Source organism: Odocoileus virginianus, chromosome 3 (genome assembly GCF_023699985.2).
Source record: "Odocoileus virginianus isolate 20LAN1187 ecotype Illinois chromosome 3, Ovbor_1.2, whole genome shotgun sequence".
NCBI classification, from domain to species: Eukaryota; Metazoa; Chordata; class Mammalia; order Artiodactyla; family Cervidae; genus Odocoileus; species Odocoileus virginianus.
The window spans coordinates 34,790,359-34,810,934 of record NC_069676.1 but is presented as its reverse complement, the minus strand read 5'-3'; the positions used below and the strand labels follow the sequence as shown (position 1 = coordinate 34,810,934).

Here is a 20,576-nt window from a genome sequence, read left to right as displayed (position 1 = left end):
CTGACTGTGAATAATCTGAAGAGAGAAGAATGCCTCTTTATTCACCTCTAGATTCCCAACAGCAAAATATCAAGTACCCTGAAACACTCTTAAATGCCAACTGAATATAACTGAATCACCTCCTTGCTACTACTAGCCCTGAGATTAATTTCAAAGACATGGCCAAGGCTCCCACAGAACTTCCAAGTATTTCCCTAGAAGTAGCTTCAAATTAAACAAAATGAAACGGCAAAGAATTCAGTAAACATTTTAGCTTAAAAGTACAGGATCTACTAAACATAGAGCAAACATTTTAAGACATGTAGATACATACAGATAAAGTGTCATAAACACAAAACAAGGCATAGAAAACTCTTCAAGTAACTGGTGTAGAAAAGGGAAAAAAAGGATAGTTACTTTCATTGCTTCACTAAGGAATCAAGAAAAAAATGATAAACCCAATAAATCTACCAAGGAGCTACGTCAAGCTAACAGGTTTATATTCTCAATATTCCTTTTGCTCCTACCATACAGAGATCAACATAACCAAGTAAAAGAACTTTAAAAATAAAAAAGGGAGTGGAAAAAAAAAAAAAGAAAAAAAAGGGAGCAGTTCGAGCTGTGAAATAACTTGCCCTTGGTTGCGGTCTTGAGACGACATAGCTGTAGATCCTGTGGTCAGCTGTGTTCACTTGCAAGGGCCGAGACGGTGGTGGGTTGAAAACACTTGGTACACCCTCCTGCTCGTTCAATCTGTCCTGTACGGCAGCCTGAGAAGAAAGAGCAGGAGCGCTTCAGTGATGCTCAGATCAACCTAGAAGAGATGACTGCTGCTGGTGTGTCAGAATAGCTCACCAAGGAGTACATACTCATGAGCCTTTTTTTAACTTGCTAAGGTGGGAGGCAATGTGTGGTGATGGCTCCAGAATGCATACACAGAGGAGTCCCAACGAACTTGTCTGGAAGCTCACGGCTTTTATTCAGATGGTATATGCTATTTAGGGTGGCCGGGATACAAGGTGTTTCACTGTACAAGCAGAAGGAAAACCACCCACAGAGCACACAAAGTGTAGACAGTGCAATGGAGCCATCTTGATCGGTTGGTATTGAGGGAAAGCGTGGCTTTGGAGCAGAGAAAGTTAGGTCTGAATCCTAGCCCCAGCACTGAGAAAAGTTGCTCGGCTTATGTGCCTCAGTTTTCTCACATGCAAAATGAATAAACAATACTTTTCAGGGTTACTTTGAAAATTTAATGAGATGATCATACAAAATTCTAATATAATTCCTGGCACAAAGATGATATTCAGTAAAAAAAAAAAAAGTCTCATTCCTTTTCTAACTCTGCCCCTGAAACTGGATATTTGTCCCAGTGTAGTTGAAAAATCTGGCTTTACCCAAAGGGAAGTTTGATCTCTACCTTCAACTTCTGGAGGTAATCTATGTCACAACTGGTAAGAGTATCTTTGCTATGGGATTTTATGGTGGGGCTGAGCACCCTAGAAAGACCAACCATGTAATTTAGGCTGGGACGAAGTCAAGTGGGCCTTATGAAGCATCACTATGCACAAAGCTAATGGAGGTGATGGAATTCCAGCTGAGCTATTTCAAATCCTAAAAGATGATGCTGTTAAGGTGCTGCACTTAATATGCCAGCAAATTTGGAAAACTCAGCAGTGGCCACAGGACAGGAAAAGGTCAGTTTTCATTTCAATTCCAAAGAAAGGCAATGCCAAAAGAATGTTCAGACTACCACACAACTGCACTCATCTCACACTATTAAAGTAATGCTCAAAAATTTCCAAGCCAGGCTTCAACAGTATGTGAACCAAGAATTTCCAGATGCTCAAGCTGGAGTTAGAAAAGGCAGAGGAACCAGAGATCAAATTGCAAACATCCTCTGAATCATAGAAAAAGCAATAGAGTTCAGAAAAACATCTACTTCTGCTTCATGGACCACACTAAAGCCTTGAACTGCGAATCATAACAAACTGTGGAAAATTTTTAAAAAGATGGGAATACCAGACCAGCTTACCCGCCTCCTGAAAAATCTGTATGCAGGTCAAGAAGCAATACTTAGAACCAGACATGGAACAATGGACTTGCTGAAAATTGGGAAAGAGGTACGTCAAGGTTGTATATTGTCACCCTGCTTATTTAACTTATATGCAGAATACACCAAGTGAAATGCCTGGCTGGGTGAAACTCAAGGTGGAGTTAAGATTGCCAGGAGAAATATCAATAACGTCAGATATGCAGATGACACCACCATTACAGCAGAAAGCAAAGAGGACCAAAAAGCCTCTTGATGAAGGTGCAAGAGGAGAGGGAAAAAGTTGGCTTAAAACCCAACATTCAAAAAATGAGGATCATGGCAACCGTTCCCATCACTTCACGGCAAATAGATGGGGAAACAATGGAAACCTTGATAGACTTTATTTTCTTGGGCTCCAAAATCACTGCAGATGGTGACTGCAGCAATGAAATTAAAAGATGCTTGCTCCTTGGAAGAAAAGCTATGACCAACCTAGACAACTTATTAAAAAGCAGAGAAATTACTCTGCCAACTAGTATAGTCAAAGCTATGGTTTTTCAGTAGTCATGCATGGATGTGATAGTTTGACCATAAAGAGGGCTGAGCACCAAAGAATTGATGCTTTTCAACTGTGGTGTTGGAGAAGACTCTTGAGAGTCCCTTGGATTGCAAGGAGATTAAACTAGTCAATCCTAAAGGAAGTCAACCCTGAATATTCATCGGAAGGACTAATGCTGAAGTGCCAATACTTTGGCCGCCTGTGCAAAGAGAAGATTCGTAGAAAAACCCTGATGCTGGAAAAGACTGAAGGCAGGAGAAGGGACGACAAGAGGATATGAGGATTGGATGGCATCACCAACTTGATGAACATCAGTTTGAGCAAGCTTCAGGAGGTCGTGAAGGACAGGGAAGTCTGGCGTGCTGCAGTCCAGTGTCACAAAAAGTCGGACACGACTGAGTGCCTGAACAGAGCAACAACACGGTAATAAACAGCTACAGCCTATATAAATAAAAGCTCTCTGGAGAACAACATATATATTTTGGGGCTTGCCTGATGGCTCAGACAGTAAAGAATCCGCCTGCAGTACAGGAGACCCAGGTTTCATCCCTGGGTCAGGAAGGTCCCCTGGAGAAGGGAATGGCTACCCACTCCAGCATTCTTGCCTGGAGAATTCCACAGACAGAGGGGCCAGGCAGGCTCGTCTATGCGGCCACAAAGAGACACAACTGAGCAACGAACATTTTCACCTTTAACACATAAATATTTCTAGAGAGGCACAAAAATATCTGGGAAAAAAGCAAAAGAAATTGTTAATACTTCTATGTTGGGAATGTAGGACTTCGAGACAGTAGTAGGGAAGTGATCAAAGCCAGATTTTTTTCATATTTAATCTTAGGATTAGTTTGAACTTTTTAAGCTAAATTTTTTCCTTCTATTAAGTGATCTTTAAAAATTGAAGTATAATTGATCAATTTCTGCTGTATAACAAAGTGACTCAGTTATACACATCTATATTATTGTTCTTCAGTCGCTCACTCATGACCGACTCTTTGCAACCCCAAGGACTGCAGCACACCAGCTTCCCTGTCCTTCACAATCTCCTGGAGTTTGCTCAAACTCATGTCCATTGAGTCGATCATGCCATCCAACCATCTCATCCTCTGTCGTCCCCTTCTTCTCCTGCCCTCAATCTTTCCTAGCATCAGAGTCTTGGTCGACTGGTTTGATCTCCTTGCAGTCCCAAGGACAAGAGTCTTCTCCAACACATCAATTCAAAAGCATCAATTCTTTGGCGCTCAGCTTTCTTTATAGTCCAACTCTCACATTCATACATGACTACTGGAAAAATCATAGCCTTGACTAGATGGACCTTTGTTGGGAAAGTAATCTCTCTGCTTTTTAATATGCTATCTAGATTGGTCATAGTTTTTCTTCCAAGGAGCAAGTGTCTTTTAATTTCATGGCTGCAATCACCATCTGCAGTGATTTTGGAGCCCCCCAATAAAGTCTCTCACTGTTTCCCCATCTATTTGCCACGAAGTGATTGATGGGAATGGATGCCATGATCCTTGTTTTTAGAATGTTGAGTTTTAAGTCACTTTTTTCACTCTCCTTTTTCACTTTCATCAAGAGGTTCTTTTTTAGTTCTTCTTCACTTTCTGCCAGAAGGGTGGTGTCATCTGCATATCTGAGGTTATTGATATTTCTCCCGGCAATCTTGATTCCAGCTTGTACTTCCTCCAGCCCAGCGTTTCTCATGATGTACTCTGCATATAAGTTAAATAAGCAGGGTGACAATATACAGCCTTGACGTACTCCTTTTCCTATTTGGAACCAGTCTGTTGTTCCATGTCCAGTTCTAACTGTTGCTTCCTGACCTGCATACAGATTTCTCAGGAGGCAGGTCAGGTGGTCTGGTATTCCCATCTCTTCAAGAATTTTCTACTGTTTGTTGTGATCCACACAGTGAAATGCTTTGATGTAGTCAATAAAGCAGAAATAGATGATTTTCTGGAACTCTTGCTTTTTTAATGATCCAAAAGATGTTGACAATTTGATCTCTGGTTCCTCTGCCTTTTCTAAAACCAGCTTGAACATCTGGAAGTTCACGGTTCACGTACTATTGAAGCCTGGCTTGGAGAATTTTGAACATTACTTTGCTAGCGTGGGAGATGAGTACAATTGTGTGGTAGTTTGAACATTCTTTGGCTCTGGAATGAAAATTAACCTCTTCCTGTCCTGTGGCCACTGCTGAGTTTTCCAAATTTGCTGGCATATTATGTGCACCACCTTAACAGCATCGTCTTTTAGGATTTGAAATAGCTTAGTTGGAATTCCATCACCTCCATTAGCTTTGCTCATAGTGATGCTTCCTAAGGCCACTGACTCTGAATTCCAGGATGTCTGGCTCTAGGTGAGTGATCACACCATTGTGGTTATCTGGGTCATAAAGATCTTTTCTGTATAGTTCTGTGTGTTCTTGCCAACTCTTCTTAGTATCTTCTGCTTCTGTTAGGTCCTTGCCATTTCTGTCCTTTACTGTGCCCATCTTCACATGAAATGTTCCCGTGGTAGCTCTGATTTTCTTGAAGAGATCTCTTAAGTCTTTCCCATTCTATTGTTTTCCTCTATCTCTTTGCATTGATCACTGAGGAAGGCTTTCTTATCTTTCCTTGTTATTCTTTGGAACCCTGCATTCAAATGAGTATATCTTTCCTTTTGTCCTTTGCCTTTAGCTTCTCATCTTTTCTCAGCTATTTGTAAGGCCTCCTCAGACAACCATTATGCCTTTTCACATTTCTTTTTCTTGGGGATGGTACTGATCACTGCCTCCTGTACAGTGTCACCAACGTCCATACATAGTTCTTCAGGCAGTCTGTCTATCAGATCTAATCCTTTGAATCTATTTGTTACTTCTACTGTATAATGGTAAGGGATTTGATTTAGGTCATACCTGAATGGTCTAGTGGTTTTTCTTACTTTCTACAATTTAAGTCTGAATTTGGCAATAAGGAGTTCATGATCTGAGCCACAGTCAGCTCTCATCTTGTTTTTGCTGACTATATAGAGCTTCTCCATTTTTGACTGCAAAGAATATAATGAATTTGATTTCAGTACTGACCATCTGGTGAAGTCCATGTGTAGAGTCTTTGAGAGGGTGTTTGCTATGACCAGCATTCTCTTGGCAAAACTCTGCGAGCCTTTGCCGTTTCATTTCTTCATTTCCTACTAAAAGGCCAAATTTGCCTGTTACTCCAGGTTTCTCTTGACTTCCTACTTTTACATTCCAGTCCCCTATAATGAAAAGCACATCTTTTTTGGGTGTTAGTTCTAGAACGTCTTGTAGGTCTTCACAGAACTGTTCAATTTCTTCAGCATTAGTCACTGGGGCACAGACTTGGATTACTTTGATATTGAATGGTTTGCCTTGGAAACGAACAGAGATCATTCTGTTGTTTTATTTCACTTAGTACAATATAATCTCTGACTCAATCCATGTTGCTGCGAATGGCATTATTTCTTTTTTTCTTTTTTTATGGTTGAGCAGCATCCCATTGTATATACACATACATCACGTGTTCTTTATCCATTCCTCTGTCGGGGGACATTTAGGCTGTTTCCATGCCTCATCTATTGTGAATAGTGCTATAAACATAACAGGGGTGCATGTATCTTTTTGAATTACAGTTTTACCTGGATACATGCCCAGGGAGTGGAACTGCTAGATCATATGGTAATTCTATTTTTAGTTTCCTGAGGAACCTTCACACTGTTTTCTACAATGACTGCATCAACTTACTTTCCCACCAACAATATAGGAGTATTTGTTTTCCCCACACCCTCTCCAGTATCTGTTACTTGTAGAACTTTCAAGGACGGCCATTCTGACTGTACATGACAGCCCCTCACTGTAGTCCTGATTTGCGTTTCTGTGCTAGGTTAAGTGATACTGAGCATCTTTTCGTGTAACTTCAAATGAAAGTTACCTTTATGTATTATTTTTATGAGTTATTGACAGTGAAAAAATGTAAATATGGCATAATTCCATTTATGTAACAAGAAAATTATATACAAATCTACATAGCCATATAAACAAACAAAAAAATGTTTCTAAATAACTTCTGGACCAAAGAAGAAAATAAAACATTTAAAATAATAGTTTCAGAAGATAATTCACAGGCTTAAATATAAGTATGCTAACTAGGTTTCTCAACCCATTTTATCAAGTCAGTCATTTTTTTTTTTTTTTAAGTCAGTCGTTTTTAAAAGCCAGCATATGCTTGAAATAAAAGTCTAACAAGGAGACAATACCAAAGTATCATACAGAGCAACATCATGCCTTCTTCCTAAAATGCATTCCCCCTAAAATTTCACATTCATTACTCCTTTTCATCATTCAGGTGTCAGCTCAAATACAACCTCCCTAGAAAGGCCTTACTTGACCATCCTATTAAAATGACTTTCCTTATCCTCTTTATTCTATTTTCTGTACTCATCTTATTCTCATTTATTACAAACTGAAGCTCCATAAGAACATAAGTCTTATCTGCTGGCATAGTGCCAGAGCCTAGAATTGCTCAAAAATAGTGCTGAATAAATAAATACCACTTGTAATCCAGTACTCTATTCAAATAATATACCGTAATTAAACAGTTAAGTTCAACATATATCAAAAGCATGCTTGATTAAACTCAACATCCACTAACAAGCAAGAAAAGAACAGTCAACAGATATTTGAGAGTCTATGATATACTAGGATCAATTTTAGATGCTGGAATACAGCAATCAAAAAACCCAAAAACACTCTGCTCTCATGGAGTTTATTACATTCTAGCGGCTCTATCTCAAAACAATAACTAGCATTACACTTTAATAACAGTGAGGACAAGGTGTTTGCTATTACCATTGCTAACTGAGATTATTCTGAAGTACTAGCCAATTCATCATCAAATAAAACAAAAGATTCATATACTAAAAAAAAAAAAAAAAAAATCAAGTTGCAGGTAACATAACCAAATAGAAAATTCAGAAGAATAAATTTTATAATATTTAATAAAAAGGTTCAAAAAATAAATAAATAAATAAAAAGGTTCACATTATGGTATCTGGCTGTAAATCAAATATATAAAAACCAGTATTTTCCCCAAAGAGTCATTAAGAAAAAATAAAGAGGGAGGGACACTATACTGAGGGATTTGGTCACAATCTTTTCTGTGATTTTATAAACTCTGATCATAATCTTCACCTTTCATACAAATTTAAAGACTAAAGAGCTGTAAATTTAAAAAAAAAAAACTATTGAGAGAAGATTTTTGCTGTGAAAAGGAAAAAAAAAAGTACATGTCTTTGAGATCTATTATCAGAGCAGGGAATAAGAAATAAGTACACTCATAATGAATCCTATAATACCTCTATGTTCCAGTTATGCTGTTCCAAGGTATGGCGACATTGATCCATAGATTCTATGCCAGTCAGATCCTGAAAGATAAAAACAAAAAGTTACTTAGGGAAAACCAACAGTACATGGTGAGTATTTTTACCCCAATAGAATACTTATAAATACTGCAGGGGGAATACTCTATAAAGTGCTGAAGGCAAATAGATATTCAAGTATGGTAAAACATCACTATTCAGAATTCATTCAAATGGTTATCATGTATGTTAAAACAAAAAATTTCTTGTCTTAACCTCAAGACTTTTAATTAAAAAGACTACTTGACTATATTCTCTCAAATTCAAGTCTAAAAAATGAAAGATTTCTTCAACCTCTACATTCAGCAAAACAGTCTTTACTGTTAAACATCTATTCTGTTTATAATACATACTCACATAATGCAGGTTTTCTGCAAACATGCCTTTTACTAACTTACATATTTTACCTATTAGCATAAGACTTAGCTTACAATACAAACTGTGAAACTTTTTATTAAAAAGAATCTGTAATTCAGATGTTTCCCTCCTGTAAGTACTCTCCCTACTCCCTTCTCCTTACACGAGTCTTAGGTTTCACTTTGTCTATGATCAAATAAATCTGCGCTGACTCTTCTTTCATCACCCTCTAAATGTAGAAAATTTCCTGAAGATGTATCTTTGGCTTTTGCCTCTTCTAGGCAATCTCATTTAATCCTCAGCCTTCAATGATCCTTTCCATTCAAATGATTCCTAAATGTATTTCTTCTCTTCTGAAGTTTGGCAGCACATTTCCAATAGCCATTTCCATCTAGATGTGGCACAAGTACCTCAAATACATCATTTAAAACTACTGTATGCGTTAATGACACCACCATCTTCCAAACTATAGAGGCAAAGATGACATCTGGAACCTCAGTCGCATCTGAGTACTCTATACATTGAAATACACACTTCATTGATAACCAAGTTCTGATGGTTTTTTGTATCTAGAACCGTATTTCCATTCCCATAGCTGGCATCTTCAATCAAGCTTTTATGATACCTCAAGTGAATGCCCGGGTCTCCCCGCTCGTGTGTGTGTGTGTGTGTGTATGTGTGTGTGTATTACTTCTCTGCTCAAAACTTTTCAGCTAACTGGATAATAAATTCCAAAATTCTTAGCTTGGTATTCAAGTGTTCCTACAATGTAGCCCCAACCTAGACTTCTGCATTATTTTCTATTTTCCTTTAGGTATCCAATACTCAACAAACCTAACAGCTTCTGTGTATACCAAATGACCAGAACTTCCACAAAGCTAAATCCTAGCCTTCCTTCAAGGTTTAAGAGAGAAACCAAACCTACCCGTCTATCCTTTCATGCAACATATGTCTACTGTTACTGTCTATTCTGTGTTGTTACTATGTCCAGGGATACAGGGATACATACGCAGTCTCTATCCTCAACAAATCCTTCTTAATAACCAGCAAGCAACTGGAAAAAAGAAATTGATCTCAACCTGACAAGAATGTGGTAACATGCACTGGTGAGTCAGGAGGCTGAGATTCTTGCTTTGGTTCTGTAACCTACGATCAAAGTGAAGTGAAGTGAAGTTGCTTTTTCGTGTCCGACTCTTTGCAACCCCGTGGACTGTAGCCCACCAGGTTCCTCCGTCCATGGGATTCTCCAGGCAAGAATACTGGAGTGGATTGCCATTTCCAATCAGACATAATTGAATTCCAGCTTCCTTTATGTACAACATGAGGGATTTAATTTGGACTGAATATCCTTTCCAGAGCTTAAAAGAACAAAACAAAAACCAAAGTTTGCATTCTTTAGATATGTAATTGTTTTTTTTAATTACACAGAAATTAAAAAAAATTAAATTACACAGTATAGAAACTGTTAATCTATTTTTATGTTTAAAATACTGCAAAATTTTCAATACTGAAATTAGAAAGCTCTGTTAAGAACTCTAGAGATCTATTAAGAACCGATGGCTATGACAGCTCTGACCATCTTTAATTTTGGTTCCTGACCATTCTGAGCCTCTTACTAGCTTGGCTATTCCCTCCTGGCTTGTACTATGTTGCTGCAAAAGTAACTGCAGTTTTTCATTGTTGAACTTTGCTGTTTGGTATCGGAATACATTCTTTTTTTTTTCCATTTATTTTTATTAGTTGGAGGCTAATTACTTTACAATATTGTAGTGGTTTTTGCCATACATTGACATGAATCAGCCATGGATTTACATGTGTTTCCCATCCTGATCCCCCCTCCCACCTCACTCCCCATCCCATCCCTCTGGGTCTTCCCAGTGCACCAGCCCTGAGCACTTGTCTCATGCATCTAACCTGGGCTGGATATCTGTTTCATACTTGATAATACACATGTTTCAATGCTGTTCTCTCAGATCATCCCACCCTCGCCTTCTCCCACAGAGTACCAAAGTCTGTTCTGTACATCTGTGTCTCTTTTCCTGTCCTGCATATAGGGTTATCGTTACCATCTTTTAAAATTCCATATATATGCGTTAGTATACTGTATTGGTCTTTATCTTTCTGGCTTACTTCACTCTGTATAATGGGCTCCAGTTTCATCCATCTCATTAGAACTGATTCACATGTATCCTTTTTAATGGCTGAGTAATATTCCACTGTGTGTATGTAACATAGCTTTCTTATCCATTCGTCTGCTGATGGGCATCTAGGTTGCTTCCATGTCCTGGCAATTATAAACAGTGCTGCGATGAACATTGGGGTGCATGTGTCTCTTTCAGATCTGGTTTCCTCAGTGTGTATGCCCAGGAGTGGGATTGCTGGGTCATATGGCAATTCTATTTCCAGTTTTTTAAGGAATCTCCACACTGTTCTCCATAGTGGCTGTACTAATTTGCATTCCCACCAACAGTGTAAGAGGGTTCCCTTTTCTCCACACCCTCTCCAGCATTTATTGCTTGTAGACTTTTGGATAGCAGCCATTCTGACTGGCATGTAGTGGTACCTCATTGTGGTTTTGATTTGCATTTCTCTGATAATGAGTGATGCTGAGCATCTTTTCATGTTTGTTAGCCATCTGTATTTTTTCTTTGGAGAAATGTCTGTTCAGTTCTTTGGCCCATTTTTTGATTGGGTCATTTATTTTTCTGGAATTGAGCTGCAGGAGTTGCTTGTATATTTTTGAGATTAATCCTTTGTTTCTTCGTTTGCTATTACTTTCTCCCATTCTGAAGGCTGTCTTTTCACCTTGCTTAGTTTCCTTTATTGTGCAAAAGCTTTTAAGTTTAATTAGGTCCCACTGATACCGGAATACATTCTTAAATAAATGTGGTGATGTTATATACCATTTTAATGTGCATTTCACACTTTTCTTTTTTTGCTAATGACTTATTACTTGCTGTTTATATTTATTTTAAACTAGGGAAATGACATTAAACAAAAAGCAAATTTGAGTGATTTTTAAATTTGAGCTCACTGGGTGATAAAGCAGGGAGACAACTTGCAACATTCACAATGCATCTGGCCCAGGAACTGCTAATGAACATACAATGCAGTGGTGGTTCAAGAAATTTTGCAAAGGAGACAAGCACCTTGAAGATGAGCATAGTGGCCAGCCATCAGAAGTTGACAATGACCAACTGAAAGCAATCACAGAAGCTGATCCTCTTACAACTACACAAAAAGTTGCCAAAGAACTCAAAGTCGACCACTCTATGATCATTTGGCATTTGAAGAAAGCTGGAAAAGTGAAAAACCTCATTAAGTGGGTACCTTATGAGCTGACCACAAATAAAAAAAAAATCGATTTGAAGTGTCGTCTCCTCTTGTTTTATGAAACAATGAACAATTTCTCGATTGGATTGTGACGTGTGACAAAAAGTGCATTTTACGCAGCCAGTAACGCCCAGCTCAGTGGTTGGACCAAAAAGCAGCTCCAGAGCACTTCTCAAAGACAAAAACTTGCACCAAAAAAAGTCATGGTCACTGTCTGGTGGTCTGCTGCTGGTGTGACCCACTGCAACTTTCTGAATCCTGGCAAAACCACTACATCTGAAGTATGCTCGACAAATCAGAGAGACGCAGAGAAAACCGCAACACCTGCAGCTGGCATTGGTCAACATAAAGGGCCTAATTCTTCTCCATGACAATGCATGATGCAGGTCACACAACCAACACTTCAAAAGTTGAACGAACTGGGCTACGGAGTTGTGCCTCATCCACCATATTCACCTGATCTCTTGCCAACCGACTACCACTTCTTCAAGCATCTCGACAAATTTTGCAGGGAAAAAGCTTCCACAACCAGCAGGATGCAGAAAATGCTTTCCAAGAGTTCATTGAATCCCAAAGCATGGATTTTTATGCTACAGGAATAAACAAACTTATTTCTTGTTGGCAAAAATGCATTGATTGTAATGTTTCCCATTTTGACTAATAAAGATGTGTGTGAACTTAGTTATAATGATTTAAATTTCACAGTCCAGGGACTTCCCTGGTGGTCCAGTAGCTAAGATTCCCTGCTCTCAATGCAGGAGGCCTGGGTTCAATCCCTGGTCAGGGAACTAGATCCCACATGTCACAACTAAAGATCAAAGATCCTGAAAGCCGCAACTAAGACTTAGTGCAGCCAAATAAAAAAATTTTTTAAATTCAATTTTTAAAATTTGAAGCTACAACTACTTTTGTACCAAGCTAGTCACAGAATCTCCTTTAACTTTTTTTTTTCTTTGCTGTCCACTGCAGAGAACTGGGATGTCAGGGTTCCACTTCTCTATATATTCTCTTTAAGAACTGGACTTTACTTTTACCTTCTTCTCAGGGTATGAATGACCACTGTGTCTTTACCAAAAGTATTTTCTACCTCCCTTATACACCTATCATTTTCTATCATCTATTATGACTATTTACACTCATTCTATTGCCTTATTAGAGGATGCAGGGTCCTTAAGAGCAAGGAATGTGATTCATCTCTATATAATGCTCCCCAGTACCTTGCACACAAGAGATGCAGTTTAGATCCCTTGGTCGGAAAGATCCCCTGGAGAAGGAAATGGCACCCCACTCCAGTATTCTTGCCTGGAAAATTCCAAGGACAGATGAGCCTGGTGGGCTACAGTTCATGGTGTCTCAAAGAAGTCAGACACAACTGAGTGAGCGCATGTGCACACACGTACACGCACCCCCCCCCACTCCTATCTGCCCACCCCTGGCACACAGTAAGGGCTTAAAAGGTTACAGAAAAAGGCTGGTAAAGTTAAAAAGACCTTTTAGGATAAGCTTCAATAATCATAGCTATTAAGTGAAATCCTCTAGACATTTTCACCAAAATTCACTGTACATTAATACCCTGAATTTTTTTGAAAAATTAAACCCCAAATATTCTAAATAGAGGCTAAGCTAGTAGTTAAAAATACCTATTTGCAGAATATTCCCTTATGAATTAATGTTCATAATCATTTTAATTGTCACATGTCAATTGGCAAAAACAACTGACATACAGATGCTATAACTGCTTCTCATTTTTTGCTATTAAAATAGCACTTTCACGAACACTTCTGTTTATAAAGTTTCTCTGTATTGAGGATTTCCCCCCTGAGGATCCAGCTAAAAATTATAGGCCAAGGAATGTACATATTTTTATGTTCTTGATACATACTGCTAAAATGCACTTTAAAAGGACCATTCCAGTTTACATTGATTAGGGTTGGTTTCAGTGTGAGTCAAAAGCTAAGTATGTCTCAAGCCAATAATCATTTCATGCCAATTAAGTTTCGCAATGCCAGTTTTCTTCAAAAAGAAAGACTATAACAGGTATAGCCTGAGACACTACATAAGCTTTGCTACCAATTCTCTCCTCACCCCCAACACATTTAGCTGTAAGCACATAAAGAAAAGTAAAACAGAGAAGCTGAGGGAACTTAATAACTTCAGTTACTGTTTCAAGCTCCTCCCAAACTAATTTCTTTAGAACTCAACAGGCTGTAATTCTTCTGTTTAAATTGTATTTATTTATTTACTATCTTTGGCCCTGCCGGGCCTCCGGTGCTGTGCGGGCTTCTCTTCAGTTGCCACGAGCTGAGGCTACGCCCTCGCTGCAGTTCATGGGCTTCTCGTCACAGGGGCTTCTCCTTGTGAAGCGCGGTCCCTAGGCACACAGGCTTCAGCAGGTGCAGCATGTGGGCTCAGCAGTTGCGGCACACTGGCTTAGGTGCTCAGAATCATGCGACGTCTTCCTGGACCAGAGATCGAGCCCGCTGTCTCCCACACTGGCAGCAGATTCTCTACCACTGAGCCACCAGGGAGGCTCCTGTAATTCTCTCTTGAAGGAACTGGCACAGAGCGTAAGAATCTGCCTGCCGATGGAGGGGACACGGGTTTGATCCCTGGTCCGGGAAGATCTCTCACGTTGAAGAGCAACTAAGCATGTGCGCCACACTATTAAGCCTGTGCTCTAGAGCCCGCAAGCCACAACTACTGAAGCCTGCGCACCTGAGAGCCTCTGCTCTGCAACGAAAGAGGCCACCACAATAAGATGGCACACCACAAGAAGAACAGCCCTGGTTTGCCACAACGAGAGAAAGCCTGAGAAAAGCAATGAAGACCAAGTGCAGTCAAATAAGTAAATAATTTTTAAAAAGGAACTTTCTTTTGAGAAGAGAACCCACTTCTCTCTCTATATTCCCTAGATCCAGTGCAGCACCTTAACATACAATAGAAAATATTTAAATGAACACTCTGTTCTCAAGTCAATGATCAACTTTTACTTCATCTCTCTCTAGTTTTTAAGTATTGTTCTTTTCATTATTACTTTGTGTAAGGAATTATATATTTTCCTCAACAATCCTATGGGTATCATCATACCCAGAATCAGTTGAGAATATCAAGACTCTTTTAAAAAAGAATTATGTGGAAGACACCTCACACTAATTCAGGTACACAGGAAGTGCTCACTGAAGGTCAACTAAATCTGTAATCTCACCTAACTGGCTTGCTCCTCAGAATTTTGCTTTTACATTCAGATCTACTGACAAGTGAGGTGACATGAGATGGCATTAGGGTAAATAGCTTCAATACGTAGAAAGTTTTAACTTCGGCACCCTCTAATCTTTCAGGACCAAAGTCACCACAAATCCCCTTCTCGGGCAGGCCCAACCAAGTGTGTCTTACTGAGAATCATCCCTGGTTCCAAGATGGTCTCTCCCTTCCTCCTCCCCCCAGAGCTAACTCCTCTTCCAGGAACTGCCCCCGCAAGGATGTAGCACAAATGCTACACTTAGGTTCATTAATTTATACAAGTGTAACAGAAGGTGGCTCAGTAGTAAAAAAATCAGCCTCCAGTGCAGACCAGGGTTCCATACCTAGTTCAAGAAGGCCCCCTGGAGAAGGAAATGGCAACCCAGTCCAGTATTCTTGCCTGAAAAACCCAATGGACAGAGGAGCCTGGTATACCAGCTATAGTCCACGGGGAAGCAAAGAGTTGGAGAGGACTTAGCGACTCAACAACAGTAACAACAGACTGACAGCATTAGTAGGAGAAAGGCATTATTTATTAGGGCAAAAAATAACCTGAACTCCAGTCAATCTCTAAACAGCAAAATGCACAAGGGAGATTAGAGGGAAGTGTGTGAACTATTTGATATCCTCTACTCCAGCCTTGGTCTAATTTCCTCCTTTCCCAAGTCAGTTGATAACAGGATGTCAACATCACTTGGCAACCTACCTCTGAAATATTCTGATCCTTGATCTCTGGCTTAAGCGTAACTCAAGGAAGGTATCACAACCAGATATATCATTCAACTACTTGGAAAGGGACTGCGCAACTTGAGTTAATCACTCTAATGTAATCACTAGAGTGTTTTCCTAAGAAGTGTTTCCACATCTCATCTGTTTATGACTAACAAACACTGTAGGAGGTTGGGGCAAAATCTCAGTTGAAATCTAAGTACTCTCTAAATTTCACTTGGCTTGTTGGCTCTTGCTTGTTGAGGATACATTAAAAAAAGGTATTTATTTTAACTGGAGGATAATTACTTTACAATATTTTAATGGTTTTTGCTATACATCAAATCAAACTGGCCACAGGCATACGTGTCCCTTCCCTTCTGAATCACCCTCACTCGCCACCCCACCCCACCAGGTTGTCACAGAGCTCTTGCTTTGGGTTCCCTGTGTCATACATCAAACTCCAACTGCCTATCTATTTTACATATGGTAATTTATGTTTCAATGCTATACTCTCAAATCACTGCACCCTCTCCTTCTCTCACTGAGTCCAAAAGTCTGTTCTTTATGTCTGTCTCCTTTGCTGCCCTGCACATAGGATAGTTGTTACCATCTTTCTAGATTCCATATGTATGTGTTAATATGATATTTGTCTTTTTCTGACTACTTCACTCTGTATAATAGGCTCTAGGCTCACCCATCTCATTGAAACTGACTCAAATGCATTCCTTTTTTATAGCTGAGTAATATTCCACTGTATATGTACCATGACTTCCTTATCCATTCATCTGCCAATGAACATCTAGGTTGCTTCCATGTCTAGCTATTGTAAATAGTGCTGCAATGAACACTGAGGTACATGCGTCTTTCTCAATTCTGGTTTCCTCAGGGTATAAGCCCAGTAGAGGGATTTGCTGGGTCATGGTAGTTTTATTCCTAGTGAGGATGCATATTTTAACTTTTGTTTTCAGTTATTCCCAGAGAGAAACTTAGCAAAAAGCAGAGATCTCTGTTCTCTCCTTTCTGCAACACAGATAGCTTTGCTTTATACAATAAGCAATATGCCCTCTTTGGTAGCAGAAGGAGAAATGGAAAGTGAAGTCCTTTCAGGAAGTGAAAGGCTAGGCTTTCAACCTAGGCTCTAATCTGTAACTAAAGCTCTTATACTCAATCTTTATTATTTACATTTAATTACTGATTTACCAAATTAAATACCTGCAGACTCCACTTACTAAGCACCTATTCCTATGTAATAAGCACAGTAAGTAATAAATCCCTCATTTTCACCACTGAGAAACCCAAGTATTCAAGAGGGTATGTACTCTGTGTAAGAATATCCTTATTTAAGAATAATAAGTGAGACAGCCAAGATTGAAACCTGGAGTAACAATCTCCAAAGTCCAAGTTGTCTCCTATGCTATACTGCACCCCATTATTTAATTAATTCATGTTAGAAAAACAATTTTTCAATAAATTCTAAATTTGGAAATTTTCAACAAAATTTTTGTTCAACTGAGAATAAAACATCTGGAATTTTTTTTTCATTTTCACATTAAAGAAATGATAAATTGAACACAATATTTCAACCCCCTTGTTTTGCATAAAAGGAAACTAAGGCTTAGCAAAATGAACAAGCTTTCTCAAGTCACAGAGCATGAGAATGGCAGAACTATCCAGTCTTATTCCCAGTCTCTTCTTTCTTCATTGTATCTACAGGCAGCTAAGTAACAGCTCATAAATGTACATAAGATTATTTTCCTTTATGCCTAGCATCAACAGATAATCAGTATAGATTTGTTCTTTGAATATAGTTTGGTGTCAAGTAAGACTGGAAAATGCTACTTATCAAATCTCCTTTCTGGAAATCCCCAATACATTTTTTAAAAGGCTTTGAAAACTCCTGCCTTCAGTTAAAAAGAAAAAAAAACCTTTAACTTCACATAAAGGAAGTTTTTTTTTAAGAACTCAAACTAATATCTGTTTGAAGAGTTTTCCTACAGAACTGTTTGTGAACCACAGGTATAGACCATCAAGAGATGTCAAACTAATGTTCCATGTGAATCAAGAGCTAACCATACCCACACAGTAGCTTCTTAAACAAACCCATAATATTTATCCAAGCAATTAAGAGTAGGTGGAATAAGGGATGGAACTTTGTTGGAAATTTCACTCCAGTCTTCAACAATCCTTCATTATCTAACTCTATGATTCACTAGCTTGGTGCCCTTAAACATTTTTGAGTTTCAGTTTCTTTACTGGTAAAATGTAAATAAAAATACTCATTAACTCACTGGGTTGTAAAGAGTAAGTGTACAGTGCTCAATTTAGCTATTATTTTTAAGATACATGAAGGAAACATTAAAAGTGAGAATGTTATCATGAACCTTAACTTAGCTTATGAGGACAATAAAGACATGTGTACATCAATTAAGATAACCATGTGGATTTTTCCCCTTCATTTTTTAATGTGAAGTATTACATGCATAGTTTCATCTATCAAACCACTTGTGCATTCCAGAGATATATCCCATTGGTCATGGTGTATACTCCTTTTAATATGCTGTGAATTAAGTTTGGTAGTATTTGCTTGAGAATTTTTGCGTTAATGTTCCTAAGGGATATTGGTCTGTAGTTTTCTAGTAGTATTTGACTCTCAAGCTAATGCTGGCCTCAAAGAATGACTTAGAATGTGTTCCCTCCTTTTCAGTTTTTCAAATGTTTGGTACAATTCACCAGTGAAGCTACTGGGTCCAAGGCTTTTCTTTGTTGGGAGAGGTTTAACTATGGATTCAATCTCCTTACTAGTTACAGGTCTATTCAGATTTTCTATTTATTTGTGACTTAGTCTTGGTAGGTTTTATATTTCTTGGAATTTGTCTATCTCATCTAAGTTATCTAATTTGTTGGCATTCAATTATTCACAGTACTCACTTCAAAACATTTTTTTTTTAACAGAATTGGTAATGTCTCCATTTTCATTTCTTTTTTTTTTTTTTTTTTTTTATTCTTTTGGCCGAGGGACATGTGGGATCCTAGTTTCCCAACCAGGGACTGAACTCGCAACCCCTTCAGTGGAAGAGCAGAGCCCTAACCACCGAACACCTGGGGAAGTCCCCCCACTTTCCTTTCTGGTTTTAGTAATTTGAATCTTCTCTCTTTTTTCCTCAGTTCCACCTAGCTAAAAAGTTTGTCAATTCTGTTGATTTCAAAGGACCAATTTTTTATTTCACTGATTTTCAGTCTTATTTTTCTATTCTCTATGCTGTTTACCTAGGCTCTCTCCTTTATATTTCCTTCCACTAGCTCTGAGTTTAGTCTGTTCTTTCCTTTCTAGTTTCTTAAATTATAAAGTTAGGTTGCTGATTTGAAATCTTCTAGGACTGTACTGTACCATACTACATTGTATTTTGATTCTTGGCAGCATGCAGGATCTTAGTTCCCTGATCAGGGATTGAACCTGTGCCCCATGCACTGGAGCATGGCATCTTAACCACTGAACCACCAGGAAGACCTTTTATTATTACTTTTTAAAATTTAAGACCTTCTGTGCTTTTTAAGATTCATGTTTAAAAGCTACAAACGCCCCCGACCACTCCCCAAGCACTGTCTGCTGCATCCTGCAAGTTCTGGCACACTGTATTTTCCTTCTCATTTATCTCGACGTATTTTCTAATTTCCCCTGTGATTATTTCTTTCATCCATTGGTTAAGTGTGCTATTTACATAAATTCATGAAATTTTCAATTTTATTTCCGTTATCAATTTCTTTTTTTTTTTTCCGTTATCAATTTCTATCTTAATCACATTGTGGTTTGAGAAACTACTTTGTATAGCTATCTACTAAAATCATTTGAGACACAACTTCTTATATACAGAAACCCTAAAGATCTCCCCAATCCCTGTTAGAACTAAAAAATGAATCAAACAAAGTAGCATGAACAAGTCAATATAGAAGTTTCAGTTGTATTTCTTTACACTAACAATGAATACTCTAAAGAGGGAAGTAAGAAAACAATTCCATCTATAATAGCATCAAAAAGAATAAAATACTTGAGAATTAACTGAGGAGGTAAAAGACTTATACAATTAAAACTACAAAACACTACTGAAAGAAATTAAAAGACCTACATAAATGGAAAGACACCTAGTGTTCATGGACTGGAAGACTTAATACTGTTAAAAGGTCAATACAACCCAAAGTCGGCTACAGATTCAAAGCAATCCCTATCAAAATCTCAATGATCTTTTTTTTGGGTGCAAAAATAGAAAAACCAATATCCAAACTCATATGGAATCTCAAGGGACTCTGAAGAGCCAAAAATAATCTTGAAAAAGTAGAACAAAGAGGACTCACACCTCCTGATTCCAAAACTTACTATAAAGTTACAGCAATCAAAATAGTGTGGTACAGACACGAAGACAGACATAAATATGCATTGCATGGTCTCCGGCCCCCAGTTCCTGACACAGAGTTTGTTGCAAATATGACAAGACTCTTGTTCTAACATTTAGTTTTTGATCCCAGTTTCTGACTCAGAGTGAACAAAGTGACCAGAGTGACCAAAACTGTTGTAATTTCCTACGTGATAAGAACACTAGGAGCATCTTGTATTCTAGTATTTGTTTTTTTGACCCTGATTCCTGAGAGACATCCTAAATCCCTTGGAGTTTCATGGATGACAACATTGTATTTTGTTCTGATGAGGTAACTCTCGGATAGGGACTGGTCATCAGACAGAAAAACCACGATTAGAAACTTCAATTTTCAGCACCAGAACTTCCCTAGCGGTACACTGGTTAAGAATCTGCAGGGAACGAAGATTCCATATGCAACTGATAAGCTTGGGTACACTAGAGCCTGCCCACTGCAACAAGATCTGAGGCAGCCAGATACATAAATAATTTAAAAAAAATTCTTATCCCCACCCCCGAATCTCCAGAGAGGAGCTGGAAA

At 38.4% G+C, this 20,576-nt stretch overlaps 1 protein-coding gene across 3 annotated transcripts in view; it reads right to left on the bottom strand.

Annotated features, from left to right (window-relative positions):
- FAF2 (Fas associated factor family member 2) overlaps positions 1-20,576 on the bottom strand; it is a 64,246-nt gene that overhangs the window by 20,304 nt on the left and 23,366 nt on the right. For all 3 annotated transcript variants that reach the window (XR_011486812.1, XM_020910315.2, XM_020910314.2), the window contains exons 2-3: positions 7,923-7,991; positions 615-749 (exon numbers count right to left, since the gene is read on the bottom strand). Coding sequence is in view for 2 of the 3 variants with exons in the window: in XM_020910315.2 (XP_020765974.1) it covers positions 615-749; positions 7,923-7,991 (204 nt within the window). In the remaining variant the exon portion in view is untranslated. The remainder of the gene's footprint in view (positions 1-614; positions 750-7,922; positions 7,992-20,576) is intronic.